The sequence below is a fragment of the Andrena cerasifolii genome, chromosome 3 (assembly GCF_050908995.1).
Source record: "Andrena cerasifolii isolate SP2316 chromosome 3, iyAndCera1_principal, whole genome shotgun sequence".
In the NCBI taxonomy this organism is placed as follows: Eukaryota; Metazoa; Arthropoda; class Insecta; order Hymenoptera; family Andrenidae; genus Andrena; species Andrena cerasifolii.
In genome coordinates, this window is record NC_135120.1 from 14,764,022 (window position 1) to 14,780,324 (window position 16,303).

Genomic DNA, 16,303 nt, shown 5'->3' on the forward strand with positions numbered 1-16,303 from the left:
GCCAGCGAACGGAGGACGAGCAGGAGGAGAGCGGGAGGCCTCTCCAAGGAGGAAGAGGACCGAAGAAAAGGAAAGGCCCCGTGCGACAGGAAAAGAAAGACGCGAGCAAGTAGACGCCAGAGGGAGAAAGAGACGTACGTAGGATACAGTGGTAAGGTGCGCGCGTGCGAACGATCGTTTCTACTGCGCTCTCGCACGATCGCTCGCGGAATTTCCGGCCTAAATCGTTCATGCGGCTCGCTCGTACGACCTTGCGAGGATTTCACTCGAGGACTCGGGAACCGAGGCACGGGGATCCTGCGTATCGAAGCTGGAAGGAAAGTAACGCTCGCGATGGCGGTAACGGGACTTCGTAATGTGCACTGACTAGGAAGTCACGGCTTCGGTTGTGCTAGACATGAGTCGATATAATTTGGCGGGGGATATAAATGGAGTTGTATCGCGACACCATGGACTTTGGATGTTTTACATGTTTTCTATGCGAATCTGTTGGTGGTTTCGGTTCGCAGAGATGCGCTTAAAAAATTCTAGGTATTCCATTTGAGTTTCGCGATGGGCAGGTTTCTCTTTTGCACAAAGCATTCGCCTATTTTCAATGAAAGCATTTGATTGTTCACACATTACTTATCGGAACCATCAAGAGACACGGTAGTGTCTCGCGCCAAGTATATATAGGTATATATGCGCAGCGGACACAGAGTGGATCTATTACGCCACGACTCGCTATCAAGAACTCTGAGATTTCCGAATCTCAATAACGGCTGACCCGATTACATTTTGAATAAAATATTTATTCGTATTAAAATATTTGTTTGTATAAAAATATATCTGCTTAATATTATTCAATATATTTTTTCATTGTACCATTGAGACTTTTCCTTTGTATAAATAGCCATTGTGATAATTGGCGCAATTTTTGTATATCATTATTTTTGTAAAGTTAAATATAGAACATTAATGAAATATTAATTTACGACAATGTTTTTAAATGGGATTCTTTTCGATGGGAGTATATATATACTTGGCGCTCTTTTTTGTACCTTTTTGTGAAAAGGTAATTTTGTGGGGATACATGATACCACAAGCATTATCTGTAAATGACTGAATGGAATCGATTATGCCAGCTTAGTTTGTCAGCAGGAATACCGCGGCGCAAGTGCAACTACAAATTAGTCGCAAGGACGAGAGCGTATATCTACGCTGAACTATTTTTATCGTTTTCGTGCAATGAATTCAGATGTAAATTGCCATGTCCATATCTCAACTCCAACCCCACTTATTCCACGCTGCCGTCTGACTGCACCTTCCAATAATCGTATTCGTTTCATGCCTAATTCTGAATTACGTCACAGATGTACAAGCCCACTTACACATACATATATACACACACACACACAAACATTTCACATAAAAGTGAAAAGCTTGATTAACACGGAGAGACACTAAAATTCACAAACGAGCTTCACTACCTTCGCCATAGCACGAAATTTCCAACGATGTTGACGAGGTACTCGTCGCGGGAGGAACTAATCGGTCTATCGGCCGACGAAAACCTCGAGGAGCCCTAGCCGGTTGTCGCGTCGCGATCGATTATACTATTAGACGAGCGATCCTTTCAGATAAGACGGGATAAAAGAGGCGGACAGGATGATCGCGGTGGGAAGACAGGCTGTCGGGACGGCGTCGTCCGAATGGAGGCGCGATCGATAAGCCTATTTCAGTCCCCCACTGCGCATCCTGTCCACGATAATTAATGACAACGTGGCGTCCGTCGTTTTCTAGCGCCTCGTCGACCCAGGATGCTTATGTTTCCCAACAACGCGTGCTCCAGCGCGGCGCCTCTCTCGGGAAGCAAGGTTGTCCTCGATTAATTACACCAACGACTCCAATCGATGCCCTGCACGGTTCAGTGGGCAGAGCTGTCTCTCCCGATACCGTCACGAGGAAAGACAATTTCGACGGAAGTCGGAGGGGAGGCCTCTTCTTTCCTCGTTCCTCTAACAATAGACACCGCTAGTTCCGCGCGAGGCATTCGGCGACTCTAACGGCACCGTCGTTTCGCCTAATGATTATCCAAAAATCCGCTTAACGGTATCGGGCTGACGTAAACCACCGTTTTGAAACATTTCTCCACCGAGATACCCGTTCGATCCAACGGGCGAGACGCTCGTTCGTGGATCTCGCGAAGTTCGAGGTTTCGTCTGACTTTCATTTCGGGAGACGATGACTGGCGACCCATCGCGACCTCGATGAGCGTCGCGAAGTCGTTCGAAGTCGTGGATCGCCTCGAGTACCGACAGCCGACGAGTGGAAGGTCCGAGCGGCGGGGCGTGCGAGCTTGCTTTCAATGTTCTCGAAATTGTGGAAGTTTCGCACGAACGCGGGTGGAAAAGCAGGGTGGAAGAGATGACCGAAGGTAAATCGTTCTCGAAGGGCTGAAATATTCATGCGTTCGTTCAGAAGGGGCTCGTCGATGGCGGCGCGAGTCGTGGCTGGAGGAAAGTTGGAGGAGCGCGAGGGCTGGCGCTGGTCAAGAGGAAACCCGCTGGAGGGGCCGGAAGAGGGGACACGGTGGAAAGAAACCCTTGGTCGGAGCAAGAGGCTCGAAAGCCGCAGAGGGTGGATAAAGAGTGCGAAGGAGAGAGAAGGACCGGCAGAAGTGGCAGGGATTGAAACGAAAAGAGGGACACGCGAGGCCTTTGGCCAGGAAAGGGAAAAATCGTGGAAAGGAAAACGATGGGAGCACAAAGACAGATGGCTGGGTGTAAATGAGAGCCAGAAGGGCTCGAAGGGGCTCGTGTAACGGAGAGGGAGGAAAAGCCATAGAGAAACCTCTGTCCGGGGGGGGAGAAACGGGGGAAACGGAATACATAGCGAACGGTCGCTGGTGGAAGGGAAAAAACTGGAAGAAGCACGGACGGTAGACAACGTGCGAGAGAAACGGCCGTGCATATTTCATGCAAAATCGTCCTCACGTTCGGTTGGAAGCTCGCGTGCAGCACGTGCTCCACTCGCCGATAGCTCCCGTCGGCGTTGCACCGTGAAAAGCACTCGTGTGTGCCTTCAGCGAACTCCATACCTCGAGAGAGTCTACTGTAAGCAAGAGCCCCGGCTGGCTGCACCGGAGGAGAGAGAACTTTACGAGACCCTCCACGAGCCATTCCTTCCCATCGTGGCTGAAGTTTCGCAGGCACCTGACCTATGTTACCGGTAACGAGCACTCCTCGGGGGGAGAAAAATTGTTTTTAAAGCGCAAAGTTCGACGACGTGCTCCGGGGGGTGAAACGACAACGAGGGGGCACTCGTTCTCGAGGAGCCGAGCACCGAATAGTTCGTCGGTGGCCGACGGATTGGTGGTAGAAAGCGTGGCTGTTGCTGATACTAAGAAAAATCATTTTCGACAGGGTTTCAAAGATGTCCTATTAATCGAGCATGGACTTGGTTGATACCTGAGCGAACTACATTAGCACTCATGAGCAAACAGGATGCCTCAACATCGGTACAATACACTTAGCCAATGGAACCTGCTGAACAGCTAAAATAATGAAACAATCGCGTGCCACTACTTAATCGGATATTCAGCTAAACCGGTTAAATCTGCAACACTAATTAATTGCTGTGTCTACTGCGGATGCCTCAGATGTGTTACACTCAGCACGTATCATGGATAGAGGTTCTCCAAAAGTAACATACATACTCATCGTTCTACGTTATTCCAGGAGCGAGAGCTCGTTCATCGTTCATTAACCAATTCGATAACCAAAAGGCCCTTGAATGCTCGCTAGTGGTTGATGCTCGGCTCGTAAATCTGATTTATTGCTACGAGCTCCCCCGAATTCTTTCGACATTACCAATTAGTAGCACTAAATCCCTTCACTCGGGCGGTTTAATATTCATGAGCCGGTGTCATGCATACTTAACCAAAACGCTTAGAAGCAGTTCCTTGGGAACAAGCGTAGGTAAACCGTTACTCCGGCCGAGCGGCTACTTTATTCCTCGAGAAAAGGAAACCCTGCTGCCTTCTACCCCGCGGATGGGCTGCACACCGACAATTACGTTATCTGTAATCGTTATTTTACGAGAGTGCTTGTCGCGGACGGTGGCACCGTGGCGGATGGATCGCGCGCGATCTGTAGCCGCCGTTGTCATAAAAATCAGTACACACGCATGTATTCCTACTTCTCGCATACATGCGTGCAATAGGCGGAGCAACGATCGGCGCGTTCGAATCTGCCGATATCTCGCTGATAACGCGATTGCTGTGGCGAGCGTACCCGGGGAATTCCTTCGTTTACTCACGACCAGTCAACCTCTCCATTTTTTTTTTAAAATTGTTTCCGAACGATAACGAGCGAGGCGGCGGAGGGAGGATGCATCGGCGCAAAGGCGTCGAGCAGGCCGCGGACGAGAATGAAAACGAACGACGCTGAAAGAACCCCTGAGGAGTTCCACTCGAATCCGAGATGATATCAGCCGGTCGAAGCGGGTAATTTCGATGTATACATCACACGAACGAAGGGAATCCAGTTTTACAGGTTTAAGATCGTTCGGTAGAACCATTCCCTCGTCAAGACGAGTTGGAGATACTCAGGCAGGACTAAAGATAGGACTGGCGTTCCCAATTGCGTCCCGACTCGCCACGGATCCACGATTTATCAGGACGACGCTCGCGACAATCGCGGCTACTTCTTGGCTAGTAATCGCGAATTTCTTCACCCCGCGAAACAGAAAACCATTTGGGAAGATAAAGCGATCAAACAAACGGAGTTCAACGACAGCTCGACAGGAGCGAGGGGCAAACGCGTCCAGTGCGCAAACTTCTCAAACGCATTATCTTCGCGTGTTTCCTACATCAACTACTTATTGCTGGCTTTTTTTTCCCACTATGTTGGCGAAGTTCGAGGTAGTTGATCAACTCGGGGCGCTACTTGCTAAACAACTGTGCGCCTGTTTCATGTTTCAGTACGAAGGACACTGAAGCTCGGGGACCATTGAGAAACTTGGCAAGTGCTCACGGTAGGTACCTTCAAGTTCCTGACCATTCGAAATAATGAATGTGCAAGATAATAAATATGAATGCACGATGAAAACGTAGCACTGCTTAGAAGGATGAAATAAAAGAATTCTAAGATACTGTTCCCTTGATTTAAGCAACCCCCAGTTACTTCGAGCGGAGCGATATCATTAATATCTACCGATGATTAAGAAACAGAACGCAGGAAGTGACTAACTCTGCGATCGATCAATATCAAACCCGCGATCAATTCGTGAGACCGACTCGATTGACCAATTTTTCTCGACTCTCTTTCGTACATTTATTCGTTCCTACATCGACGATAATTTCTACCTCGTTATCCACAAGCAGAGCACAATCGCTTCCCCGAAGCAGCGTACATTACGGAGAGCGTATCAGTTATCGACGGGTATCGCGACGCAAATGGAAATATCGGTGTCGGTGATGATTATCATATCAGCGAATCGGGTGATGTCCACAGAGACCGGGGAAAGATAAAGTTACCCGTCGAACGCCAACAGCTTGGATCGTAGAATTCCGAAGAAACGCGACATTGCAACAGATGGAAGCGAGTTCCGCGCAAACGTCCTCGCTGTTACTGTCGCTGTGGCAAATTTTCATGCCCCCCGTCTTCGGGAGCCTTGTTTAATTATTTTAGTCGGTTAGATAGCAATGCGGACTTGGCGAGGCAGGGCCAGACTGTTCTGCCGGCCGTGGCCTGGGCGAGCTGGTAAGAGGGAACACCAACTGGCAAAGGTCTTTAGAACCAGTTTCGGCCAGACAATCTCGCGGCGCGACGGCAGAATTTTCATTCTGCCTGTTGACCAATTGAGACGGTGCCCGCCTTTTTACTCTCCTCCCCCTCTGTATTAATTTACCATAACAATAAAACTGGACGCGCGGTCTCGCCGATGGCGATCTACCGCGACCACGGTCCGCCGTGGAAGGATACCGATACGCGCGACGAGGACGAGATAGGTTCAAGGTTCGAAGGTCACCCTGCCTCGCCGATGGGGCAGCAGCGTAGCCGAACTTGCGAACCTATCGCGAAGTCCAGACACGACTGCTTGCGTCACTAGTGGCGCAGCGGTCCGAGGGAAATTTGGAAACGCGTTACCTACTGCGTGGCTGGAGGTCACAGCGTGAAGTGTAGAAGGCGCGAATTCTGTGGTGGTAAATTCGTTCGTTTCGTACAAGTAGCTGTGTGTCAATAAAGACTCGACGATTGAAAGACAAAGTCTCATAATCGATGCCCCTTGCCTCGCGAAGGAGCCTGAAAGAAGTTGCGAAACAGGTATCAAAGTTTGCTCCCTTTCTACCGTGGAGAACCTGTTCCTTTTCGGGTTGAAACCAAAGGCGAAAGCAACAATGTGGCACGCTTAGAGAAAGCAAATTGCTCGTGCAGCGTATCGTCGAAGCTTCTGAACGCTATTTGCAACGATGATCTAGGTGCGACACACGCTACCTTCGCGATAGCACGCGCCAGACTACATAGTAGCGGGTTGTTGCGCTGCATAAACTGTAGTAACGTCTGGCTATAACAGCGGCAGGTAAAAGTCAGAGTACGAAGCTGTTAAGACACGACTTCCCCGAATCGCTTTGCATATACGAACGCCTAAATATTTTAGTGCTTGATTCCCCTGAAGATCTCCCGAACACCTAACCCAGACCATCTCCCCAAGGTCGAAGGTGCACCATTCCAAGAGATTCTTCAACGCCGAACTGCCAGTCCCACTGAGCGCTTCGTATCAGCCAGACGTATCGCAAACTTGCATTTTCGGGTCATTAAAGAAACAGGAATCTACTAGGACACTATCAAAGTGACTAATCGGCACCGCGCCGAGAAGCCATTAACCTAGGCTTAACGTATTAACAAATGCATCGATTTACATATCTTTTGCATATCTTTAAAGGTATCGCAGCTATTAAAGCTGCTGAAACAGAAACTGTGGAGTGTAGAAGATTCTCCTAATGTTAAAGGGAAGCGACACGCGTGGACAGTGCGCGCGTGACGCACGGCATTATCAGGCACGTCACAGCCGCAATGCCGCGTGAATGAACGGGCGAACGAAAAAGGGAGGGAAAATTAATAGCGAGGAGCGCAACACCCGCATATCGCCTACATGCGCGCAAGGCCGCGACGATAAAGGCACACCTATATACACGCATCCCGCATACATCAGTTGCGGATCCTGTCGGTGGCCACGCGGTTCGTTACGGCACGTTTCCATGCGGCTATAAAACCAACGGGGACGATCCTGGGATAGGGCAGTTTTCGGCCTAAATCCTGTCACATGGGTGTCCGGCACCCTTGCAGAGTTTTATCAATGGCTCCCCTTTATCTGGTCCCCTCGCTGTCCTCGTTTCGTGGCCACCGTGTGGGTTTTGCGAGCCAAGTACGTACTGCGACCAAATCTTCGGAACACCGGCTACATGGCGAGAATTCGCGCGCATTAACGCGTTGCCTTTACTTTTCACACTAGCCTTAGTCGCGCGTCGGGAACTTCTGATCATTCGCAATAACAGCTGAAACGAAAACGGAGATTCCACGAAGAGCGTGTTTCGTTGAAACTTCAAACTCCCCAGCTCTGGTATTCTCAGGCGAACTTCAGCTCCGGCTGACTTTTGCCCAGCTGGACTACTCGTCGCTAATGGAACAGCCTCTCGTTCGAGATTTCTATGCTGAATCTCAGCGGGTTTGAAATATGATGGAGCAATTAGAAGAGAAATGGGTTGTCATATAGGCTCGCCCTAACCATTGGTCACACGTGGTAGCTTTCTACAGGTTGTAGGTTACAAAAGAAGGCAAACTGAGCAGCAGAGAGTCTACTAATGCGCGGGGTTGCTCAAGCTCCCAAGATTGTAGTAACTTCATGGCTGACAGAGGGCCACGGTGATTTACGTTTCTCGGTGAAAGATGAGCGTCGAAGTGCAGGACCATTTCCCTGGGAAGGGAAAGTGCGCTCGTAGGAGGCGAGCCCGTCAAATATATCAGGATGACCTAGATTTCATTGTGATGCTTAGATTCGACTGCTGGGACGGTAAGTGGGTCAGGCGTTAAAGTAACTGTTACGACAGCGATGTTTCGTGCCCCGGCGGCGATCGCCCGGAGGCGAAGCAGGTGCCTCCTTCGTTCGCCACACGCGTGTGCGGATGACGCCGCCGCGAGGAGCGGACGATCGGCACCGCGAGAAGACAATAAAACGCGCGAGTCGAGCTTCCGGCTGGCACCGGATACAGAGGCGATTCCCAACTGGAGTTTTAGCTTCTAATCGCCGCGGAGATCACGAGACCTGAACCGAGAACTGTTCCCACGTGTCAGTGCGTGCTCGAGCATGGCGCAAGGGATTCAACGAATCCTTTAATCCAGATTCGACCCGCTGCGGTTGCTCTCTCCGAGCCGACGTAAATTGGTTCTACAAGCTTTCTTTGTCACTTGGAACCTGAGTCTTGAGTCATGCTAGGATGCAGAGGCGATATGGAAATTTGTAAGTCTTCGCTAAAACGTAGACACTGTATACGCAGCGAGTCAATCCAGTGGTTCGCGAGATCTCGCATTAAGAGGTGTCTGTGCAACACGCTTCGAGGTATCATGATCCCCTGATCGACTATTCTCGCAGCGGCGCCCCCGCGAATATTAAAAGTCGGCGCGCGGCCGCGGACAAAGCCAGTAACGAGCCATTCCGGAACGAAATACACATACAAGCAGGACAGATCAAGAAACCGAGTGAAAGGCAACAATGCGAAGGCAAGCGTGCACACGATGCACGTATGCTAAGCACACCAGCGAACGGCTGTCGCGAGATATCCCCGGAGCCGTGTGCGCGCCAGTGAAATTACACTTCGAGGAGGGACGTCAGACATGAAAGGTGGCTGGAGATCGAGCGAGGTGACGAGCAACAAAGTAATGGCAACGCGAGCCAGAGTAATTTCGCCGAAAGGAAGGAGAATCGAGCGAAGCAGGGGACGAGCCGGACGAGTGAACGTGGATCGTATGCGGCGTTCGAATAAGTGAAAAGAAGCAAGTGTAGGCCAGTGGCGATCGCAACCAAGGCGTCATTGTAGCATACGGAATCTCTGGTCGGGCTCGTGCGCGCAGGGCTGAATGCACCGCCAGGTAGAAAACGTAGATCGAGCAGGACACGCGTCGGTTCTCCCTTGGACACGTCAGCGGAGGCAAGGACGCCCGCTAAATGAGCGAATTATACTGAAATAATTGAGGCGCGCTCCTGGCGAAACCCGCAACGAAAAAGGTGAAAAAGCGTTCTGGGACAGGATGTAGCTGCAGTAGTCAGTCACGGCTGCCTCCCTTTGTGTGGCGCGTGGCTTTGTTGAACGCGAGGAGATACTGCGGTGTGTAAGGCCGGGGCCACGCTATGCGTTTTCGCCGCCGCGGCGAAAACGGACGCGATTTAACCGGAAGGCTACTACGCGACACACTGCTGCGGTTTCAACGCAGTCAGTCTTGCTTGAACAACCAATGCGACCAACATGAGCACGAAGAAATTTTTGAAAATAATTTGTGCAATGGAAGCAGAGGGGTTGTTACGTGATCCGCTAGTGCGTAATTATTGGGTTCATCCATATTTTTCGGAGCGAGAATCTAGTAATCGATTTCAAAGGTTTTTTTGCAAACATCCGCAATTTTGAGGTCAAGTTTTTTCAATATTGTCGAATGTCAACAAATTCATTCGATGAATTATTAGAAATTTTAAAACCATATATTTCAAAGCAGAACGCACAGTTCAGGAGACCTATAAGTGCAGAAGAATGATTGACAGTAACACTCAGGTAAAAATAAAAAATTTAATTTGTTATAATAATGATGCACCTCGAATGGAGCAGATCCCCTTACTTTCCTCTCGGCGCGTAATAATCGCGCGCTCGCTCGCAACCCGCGTGAAAGTTTGTGCGGTTACCCGTTTACGTCGCGTAAGGCGGATAAAATTTCGCTTTTAGGTTTCCCCCGTTGGGTCTAATACGTTCTACGGTGCCGAATTCCGAGGCGTGCGGCTCGGGCTGCGCTTGCGCAAGCTTCCAACCCTGCGTAATTTCGCGACACCGAGGATCGATGTACTTTATCTCGCGACGTGGCGTTGCGCGATGTATCCAACGATTTCTAATGAAGCGTCTCAGCTAACTGCTTTCTTATATCCTCGTCTGATGCCGATCAGCTCTGTAAACGTCGTTAATGCGATCACTAATGAAGCATTGGTACACGGGCGAGAAGAGGACGCAGGGATGTGGGAGGATCGAGGAGCAGGTTGTGTCGAGCAGCCTCCTCCACGAAAGATACAACGACGATGCCTCTGGAGACACGTTTTCCACTCGAAGAATCTGAATCCACACTGTGCTCGGGACGTAACGACGAACGCGATAGAAACAAGAAGGAGCCTGGAGGGAGCGTAGCGCTTATAAGTAATGGAAACTGGCAACTTCGAAGTCAAATGCCACACTGTCAGTACCAACCGAGATGGCTGACCACTCGGGGTGGAGTGTACCGAAGTGGAAGCAGTCGAAAATCGGCAGAAGCGAGACGCGAGGACGAGAGAAAGAGAAGGAAAAAGCGAGAAGAGAGACGGGATTTCCGATCTCCAAGAATAGCAGCGCGATAAACCACCGTGCAGAAACGGGAATGGATATTGGCGTAAAAAAAAGTGGGAAACAAGAACCGAGGGAGGAAGAGTGGAGGACGTGAAGCGGGGAGAAAAGAAGGGAGGTGTCGTTTGTCGCGGATCGAGAAAATATAGAAGTCGTTAATCCGCGGGGGCCGTTGTCGGCTCGCGGTGACAACGGATTAAGCTCGGCGGGTGTACACACGCATCAGCCGCGCGAGGAGCTTTAACTGGTACCTCCTCCGGCGTCAGAAAAACACCAAGATGCGAAAGCGTCTGCGCGCAGGAGGTCAACATCCTCTGGAAAGCTTTGATGGCTAGCAGAAGCTGCGAAACCAGGAATTTCCTTGATGACGTGGCAACCCCTTAATCAATGCCGATCGCTGGGAAAAATATGTAATTGAAGCACGTCCACTTTCTTTATAAGACGAGGTTGTAAGTATAGGGAATATTCAACGAGTCAATTTAGAAATATAAAAGAGACCAATGTGGTCGATGAACCGTGAAGTATCGAGTGGAGCTTCTGGAGACACCGGGTGCTTGAGTCGTGATCGATTAGAAGGTTTCTAATTCTGAGTGCCAGACGATTTATGGAGCATTGAGGCTATCACCTGCCGTCAGGCGTTAATAACATGCGAACGTACTTCGAAAGAAGACAGCCGTAGAAACAGCCCATTGAATGGCCAGGTTACAGGTAAAAGTTCTTCCGGCGAGTATCCACAATTTGATACGACTACTTTTAGCGTGCGAGCGACCAGCGATACGACTTTCTATAATGTCACCGGCTGATTTTCAAGGATTCAGCACTGACTTAATCGGCTTCCAGGAACGCGTCCTCAGAGCGTAATTCCTCGGCTGCTGGATGCGGGAATGGCCCTAAGGCGCATCTCGCAGTTGCAGCTACGCGTAAAAAGGTCAACGAAGGCGCATCGATCTTCAGGGGGCATCCAGAGTGGAAGCCAAAGGTCAGGATGGAACGCGGCCGGTGTGAATGCAGCTGAACAGAATCAGTTACGCCAATCGAAGCCTTAATAAACCAAGGCTGCACTGTGGTATTCTTTCCAATTCCTTTTCCGCCGCAACAGGTGATGGCTGGATTAAAACAGACCCCGGTGGTCCAGATAAAGAGGGAAATTCTTTCTTTAACGCGGTTTCGTCGACTGGCTAGACGATATTGCAACCGTGACTTCGACTTAACGACTCCCACTAGACTGGGTCCTCGGTCACCGAATGGAATGACGCCTAAACGGCGGCTGACCACGCCCGAAAAGAGCAGACACGTAGAGGTCGACCACCTTCTTTCCATCACCAACAAGCACTCCGAAAGCACGGTATGACTAGAGACGCGCAGCTTGCCCGCGACCGTCTCCGTGCGAGGCCACTTTTTCGCCACTGAATAAATAATCTGGCGCCGCGTCCCTGCTCCTCGAAACGCTATGGTAAACCATCAATAAAGCGAGGAAGCCTGCGGACGACAGAGCTAACGATCAAGGAGCAATTACGCAGCAGCGGACACAAACGGACACGCGGAGCGAATACTCGCGATCGTCATACAAGGTCGAGCGTCTTTTTTATCTCGCCGTGGAAATCAATATCCTGTAAGATCAAGGCCTATTTAATCGCTCTAGTCGTGATGAACCGATTTCCAGTTTCAATTAAGATTACAATATACCGCGTGCGCGGAGCCAGATAACGCTGCGAGATAAACGGTATCTCGTGGAAAGGGAAAAAGATCGGTCGGCTGAAAAACGTCGGTTTCCATCGTTGCCCGCGCGGCAAGCTGGCTTTCCAGGCTTCTCACGCTGGCTCTGTATTCGAGACGAAAAGCGACATCGATGCGCCCAGCCTCGAAATCCGATCCGCGGGTACGAGGCGCTCGAAAAATCGATCTGGTCAACCTCTGCGTAGCGAGATTCGCCAAGGACCCCCGGGGGCAGCGTTTGCGTTTCGCGGCGATTCGAGAAGGGATACCGACGACCAACGGTCGTGTGGACGAGCGTGCACAACGGGCGAATCAACGAACAGCGCACAAACGGGAGAAAATCGTATATAACCTTGCTCGAACGACCTCGATCGCCTTCACCGTAGTAGAAACCTTCGGCGGCCGCCACGTCTACGGACACGCGCAGTACCGACTCCGATCCAACGATCCAGACGCGAAATGATCACTCCCGCGTGAAACACAAGACGCAGGGCATGTATACAGTTGGGCAGATCGTGCACCAGCTCCTCTCTTCGGTTACTGCACAACACACTTCATCCCTTGAGAAATCTGAATGTTCCTTTCTGGCTGCGCTCGCGAACATTCAGGCTGAATGGAACAGTTTGATGTGTAACGAATAGGTACCACTTTTGGAGAACCTATAAATTGCAATGGACGTTACACTCGATATGCAAATCATTCCCCCAAGAAGCTCCCAAACGTGACCTGACTTCGTTTTGCTTTTCGACTGATAACCCTCCCATTCTATTCCCATCGTTCCCAACAGATTCCACCTAAGTAGGCTTATCTACTTTTCCATGTAAAGGTTTCGATGATCTGGTCTACCCACCAAGTGGATATGCTTTCAAGTGGAACACGTTCGGTGCAACCCTGTGCGTTTGAACGCATCGATCCCGCTTTGCATCGCACTCCGGAAGCTCGATAGTTTACAGCTTCCAGTTGCGCGCGAGACGCGCAACGAGTTTCTATAGCACGTCGTGCGGGAATCCCCACGAGCATATCGGATAAAGCAGAGAAGCTTCCGAGAAAAGTATCAGTGGATGCGTGTCGTTAGCGTGACACATGCTAAACGTTAATTCACGGGAAAAAGCAGGCGCGAGCTCACGTGTCGCTCAGCTGGCGATCTCGAGGCCGATTTTTTTATTCGCTTGCGAACGAGCATGATGATAGAAACGCGGGTGTTCGTTTTTACCGAGTATTGCGGTCTCTAGGAAGGACTGCGCGCAAGTCGCGAAACTTTATGTGCAGAGGTGTGCTTTGGAGAAGTTATCAGGGATTGAGCAGACTTTTCAGAAGCTTCTCAGAGCTATATTAGCTTTGGTATACAAGCTATATAGTGTTTTACTTGCGAACTGTTATTTTGGAAGGATCTTGTAGAATGTAAAGGTGATCGTTAATGTTCTGAAATTAAATATAGCGAGTTTATGTTGCTCTAACTTGTTTGATTGCTTGGACAGACAGACGTATCTGTGCTCGACTGTATCGTTAAGTGGTTCAGAAGGGGTGCGAGCTTCCCAGTATTGTAAATTAGGGTGATAATGGACTTCAAAGCAACCCCAATTGAAAACTTGTTTTCTTGTACAGAGATAAATTCGTTATCGCTGTATCGCGGGCTGTACGTATTTATCACCGAGCTTATGATGTTATTTTGGCAGCAAGAGTGTAGTAGCATTGCTGGAAATTCAAACTGTTCTTGTGTTCAAGACGAGGGAGAGACATGCCACGACTAATCCCGATAAGATAACTCGGTGCCACGGTCCTAAAGCAACTTTCCAAAATGTGTCAGGACTAATGCTATACCTGATATTTTTAGCCTCTACGTGAGAAAGGAAATGATGTAACTCGTTATCGGAGGAGAGAACAATGGCTAGTTCCAAACTGTCTCTGATATCACGAACGAACCGGTTTTATCACCGAACTCTTACAATCTGTGGCACATTACCGAAAGCCTTCTACAGATTGGCGGGAGCGTGTCAGCGTGTGTATAAATAATAGAATGTGTCGTTCACTTACCCCTTCGTTTCCTAGGAACTGTATAGTAGGGTTCTGGCTGGTCTTGTTCTGCAACAAATGAACAAACTGCAAATTAATTTCACCGTTGCACTCTGCGTCAGTGACAAACTATTATAATATATTCCCCTTTTCTACTGTTTCCCCCCCTTTAACGCGCGCTACTCGCTTAGAACATTCAAGAAGGAATCAAAGGACGATACGTATCGCTGGAACGACGTGGAATTCTGGGCGATCGTCGCGAGACCTGCTGCGTCGATTATCTCGCGAGCCCAACGAGGAAAGTCCCACGGGCGATACCGAATTAACGAGAAGAAATCGGCGAGCATGATCACGGGTATTTGCATAACACGCGTTGGCACTCTCCAAGCGGTCAGAAAATTCAGGTCTCACTCCGGCTGGTGGAAAAGGAAACGGTCGCGCTTTCCACGCGCATGCCAGCACCGGAATCCTCCTCGTTATATACGTGCCTTATCGCCTTATTGACACGTGCATATAATTCGGCGATAAGGACCCAGGTAACGTGACAATTCCCACTCGAAGCGACGAGTTCCGTGGAATTCTATGAAATGCAGCGCCGAAGAAGAACGGAGCGTGGGGAAAGTGGAAGAGGCTCTGTCTTGTAGAAATCGTAACTATTAATTAGACGAGCAAGTAATTGCTGTTTTATTTCCTGACACGATCCTGGAATACGTAACGTTTGAGGCACGCGTCGATGATTAGCTCGATCGGCGAATACAATTCCAAAAGGGGAATTTTCTTGATTACGAGGCGAGAGTGTGCTTTCCGAGCTGCGTTTCTGCGGTCCGTGAAAACAAACTGCGGTATGATCTTGTAACGTAATATGTTTGCCGCGTTACATTACCGCCGGTGCATACACGACGATTTTGCGTGCAGTGCACACGCGCACGAGCGAGCCTCCGCGATCGTTTGAAAAGGGAAAGTTGTTGGTAAGAGCTTCGTGTGCCTTCGATCGCGAAACACCGCGAAGACGTTCGTAAAGCCGAGAACTGTTGCCATAATTGCTAGCGTCGCTGATATTAGCTAGTGATTAGACGAGACTCTTGTGCTCCGAATTTTTGCCGCGGCAAGCTAGCAGCACCGTCAAATGTGTCCGCAAGAGCCACGAGAATCGCCGCGTGAGAAGTTGCGCCACTCAGCTTTTCATTTGCAAGAATACGGGGAAATTCTGTACGCGGAATCGCGTTTTTAACGTCGCATCTGGCGTCACGGCACGAACGGGCGCCTCTTACAACCTCGATTCCCGTCCTTCGGAACAAATACCAACGCGTGGCTATTAAATCTTGCGGGCGATCCTCCGCATCGCGCGTCGAAATGCATGTGCATGCATTGACGTCCGCACACTTCGTGTCTGAGCCGCTGTCGCGGTATAACGAGATTTAAAAGCAGCGCGCGGCTCGAGCGAGATAGCAGACCCCGCGCGGGTGACCGAACGGAAGAGGCACAAGGGAAGAAAGAGGGAGAGAGAGCAAGTAAATTAATGACGTAAAAGACGACCCGTGGCCCGGCCATTAAATGCTTCAACGCGAGACATTAACGCTTTGCAGTTCCCTCTGAATGCACCGTAACTTGAAATTTTATGCGTTCGATACACGGAATGATGAAACGGGATTCGGGGTAACGGTAGCCACGCTCGAGACCTCGGAATATTTCTGAAAAGTTCTTATACCTGGATCTAGAAATTGTGTGCTTAATTTCAACCAAGCAGCACTGCGCATTGTTTCCGAAGAAAGAAATTAGTACGGAACCAGGTAGTAAGAGGCGTGCTTTCACTGATGCCTCGATAATGGCGATCTTTTTTTCGGGAAAGGGCGATTATGCTCCAATAACTCGAGCCGCGGAGAGGAAATCCGCGGAAAGAAAGCGAAGCCAGCGGAAAGATCTTGCAGATTCCGCCGTGTTCCCCTCTCGTCGTCACGC

At 49.9% G+C, this 16,303-nt stretch overlaps 1 protein-coding gene across 1 annotated transcript in view; it reads right to left on the minus strand.

Moving 5' to 3' along the window:
- Su(tpl) (Suppressor of Triplolethal) overlaps positions 1-16,303 on the minus strand; it is a 100,184-nt gene that overhangs the window by 52,666 nt on the left and 31,215 nt on the right. Inside the window, exon 2 of the mRNA XM_076808295.1 lies at positions 14,366-14,413. Within this exon, the coding sequence (XP_076664410.1) occupies positions 14,366-14,413 (48 nt within the window). The remainder of the gene's footprint in view (positions 1-14,365; positions 14,414-16,303) is intronic.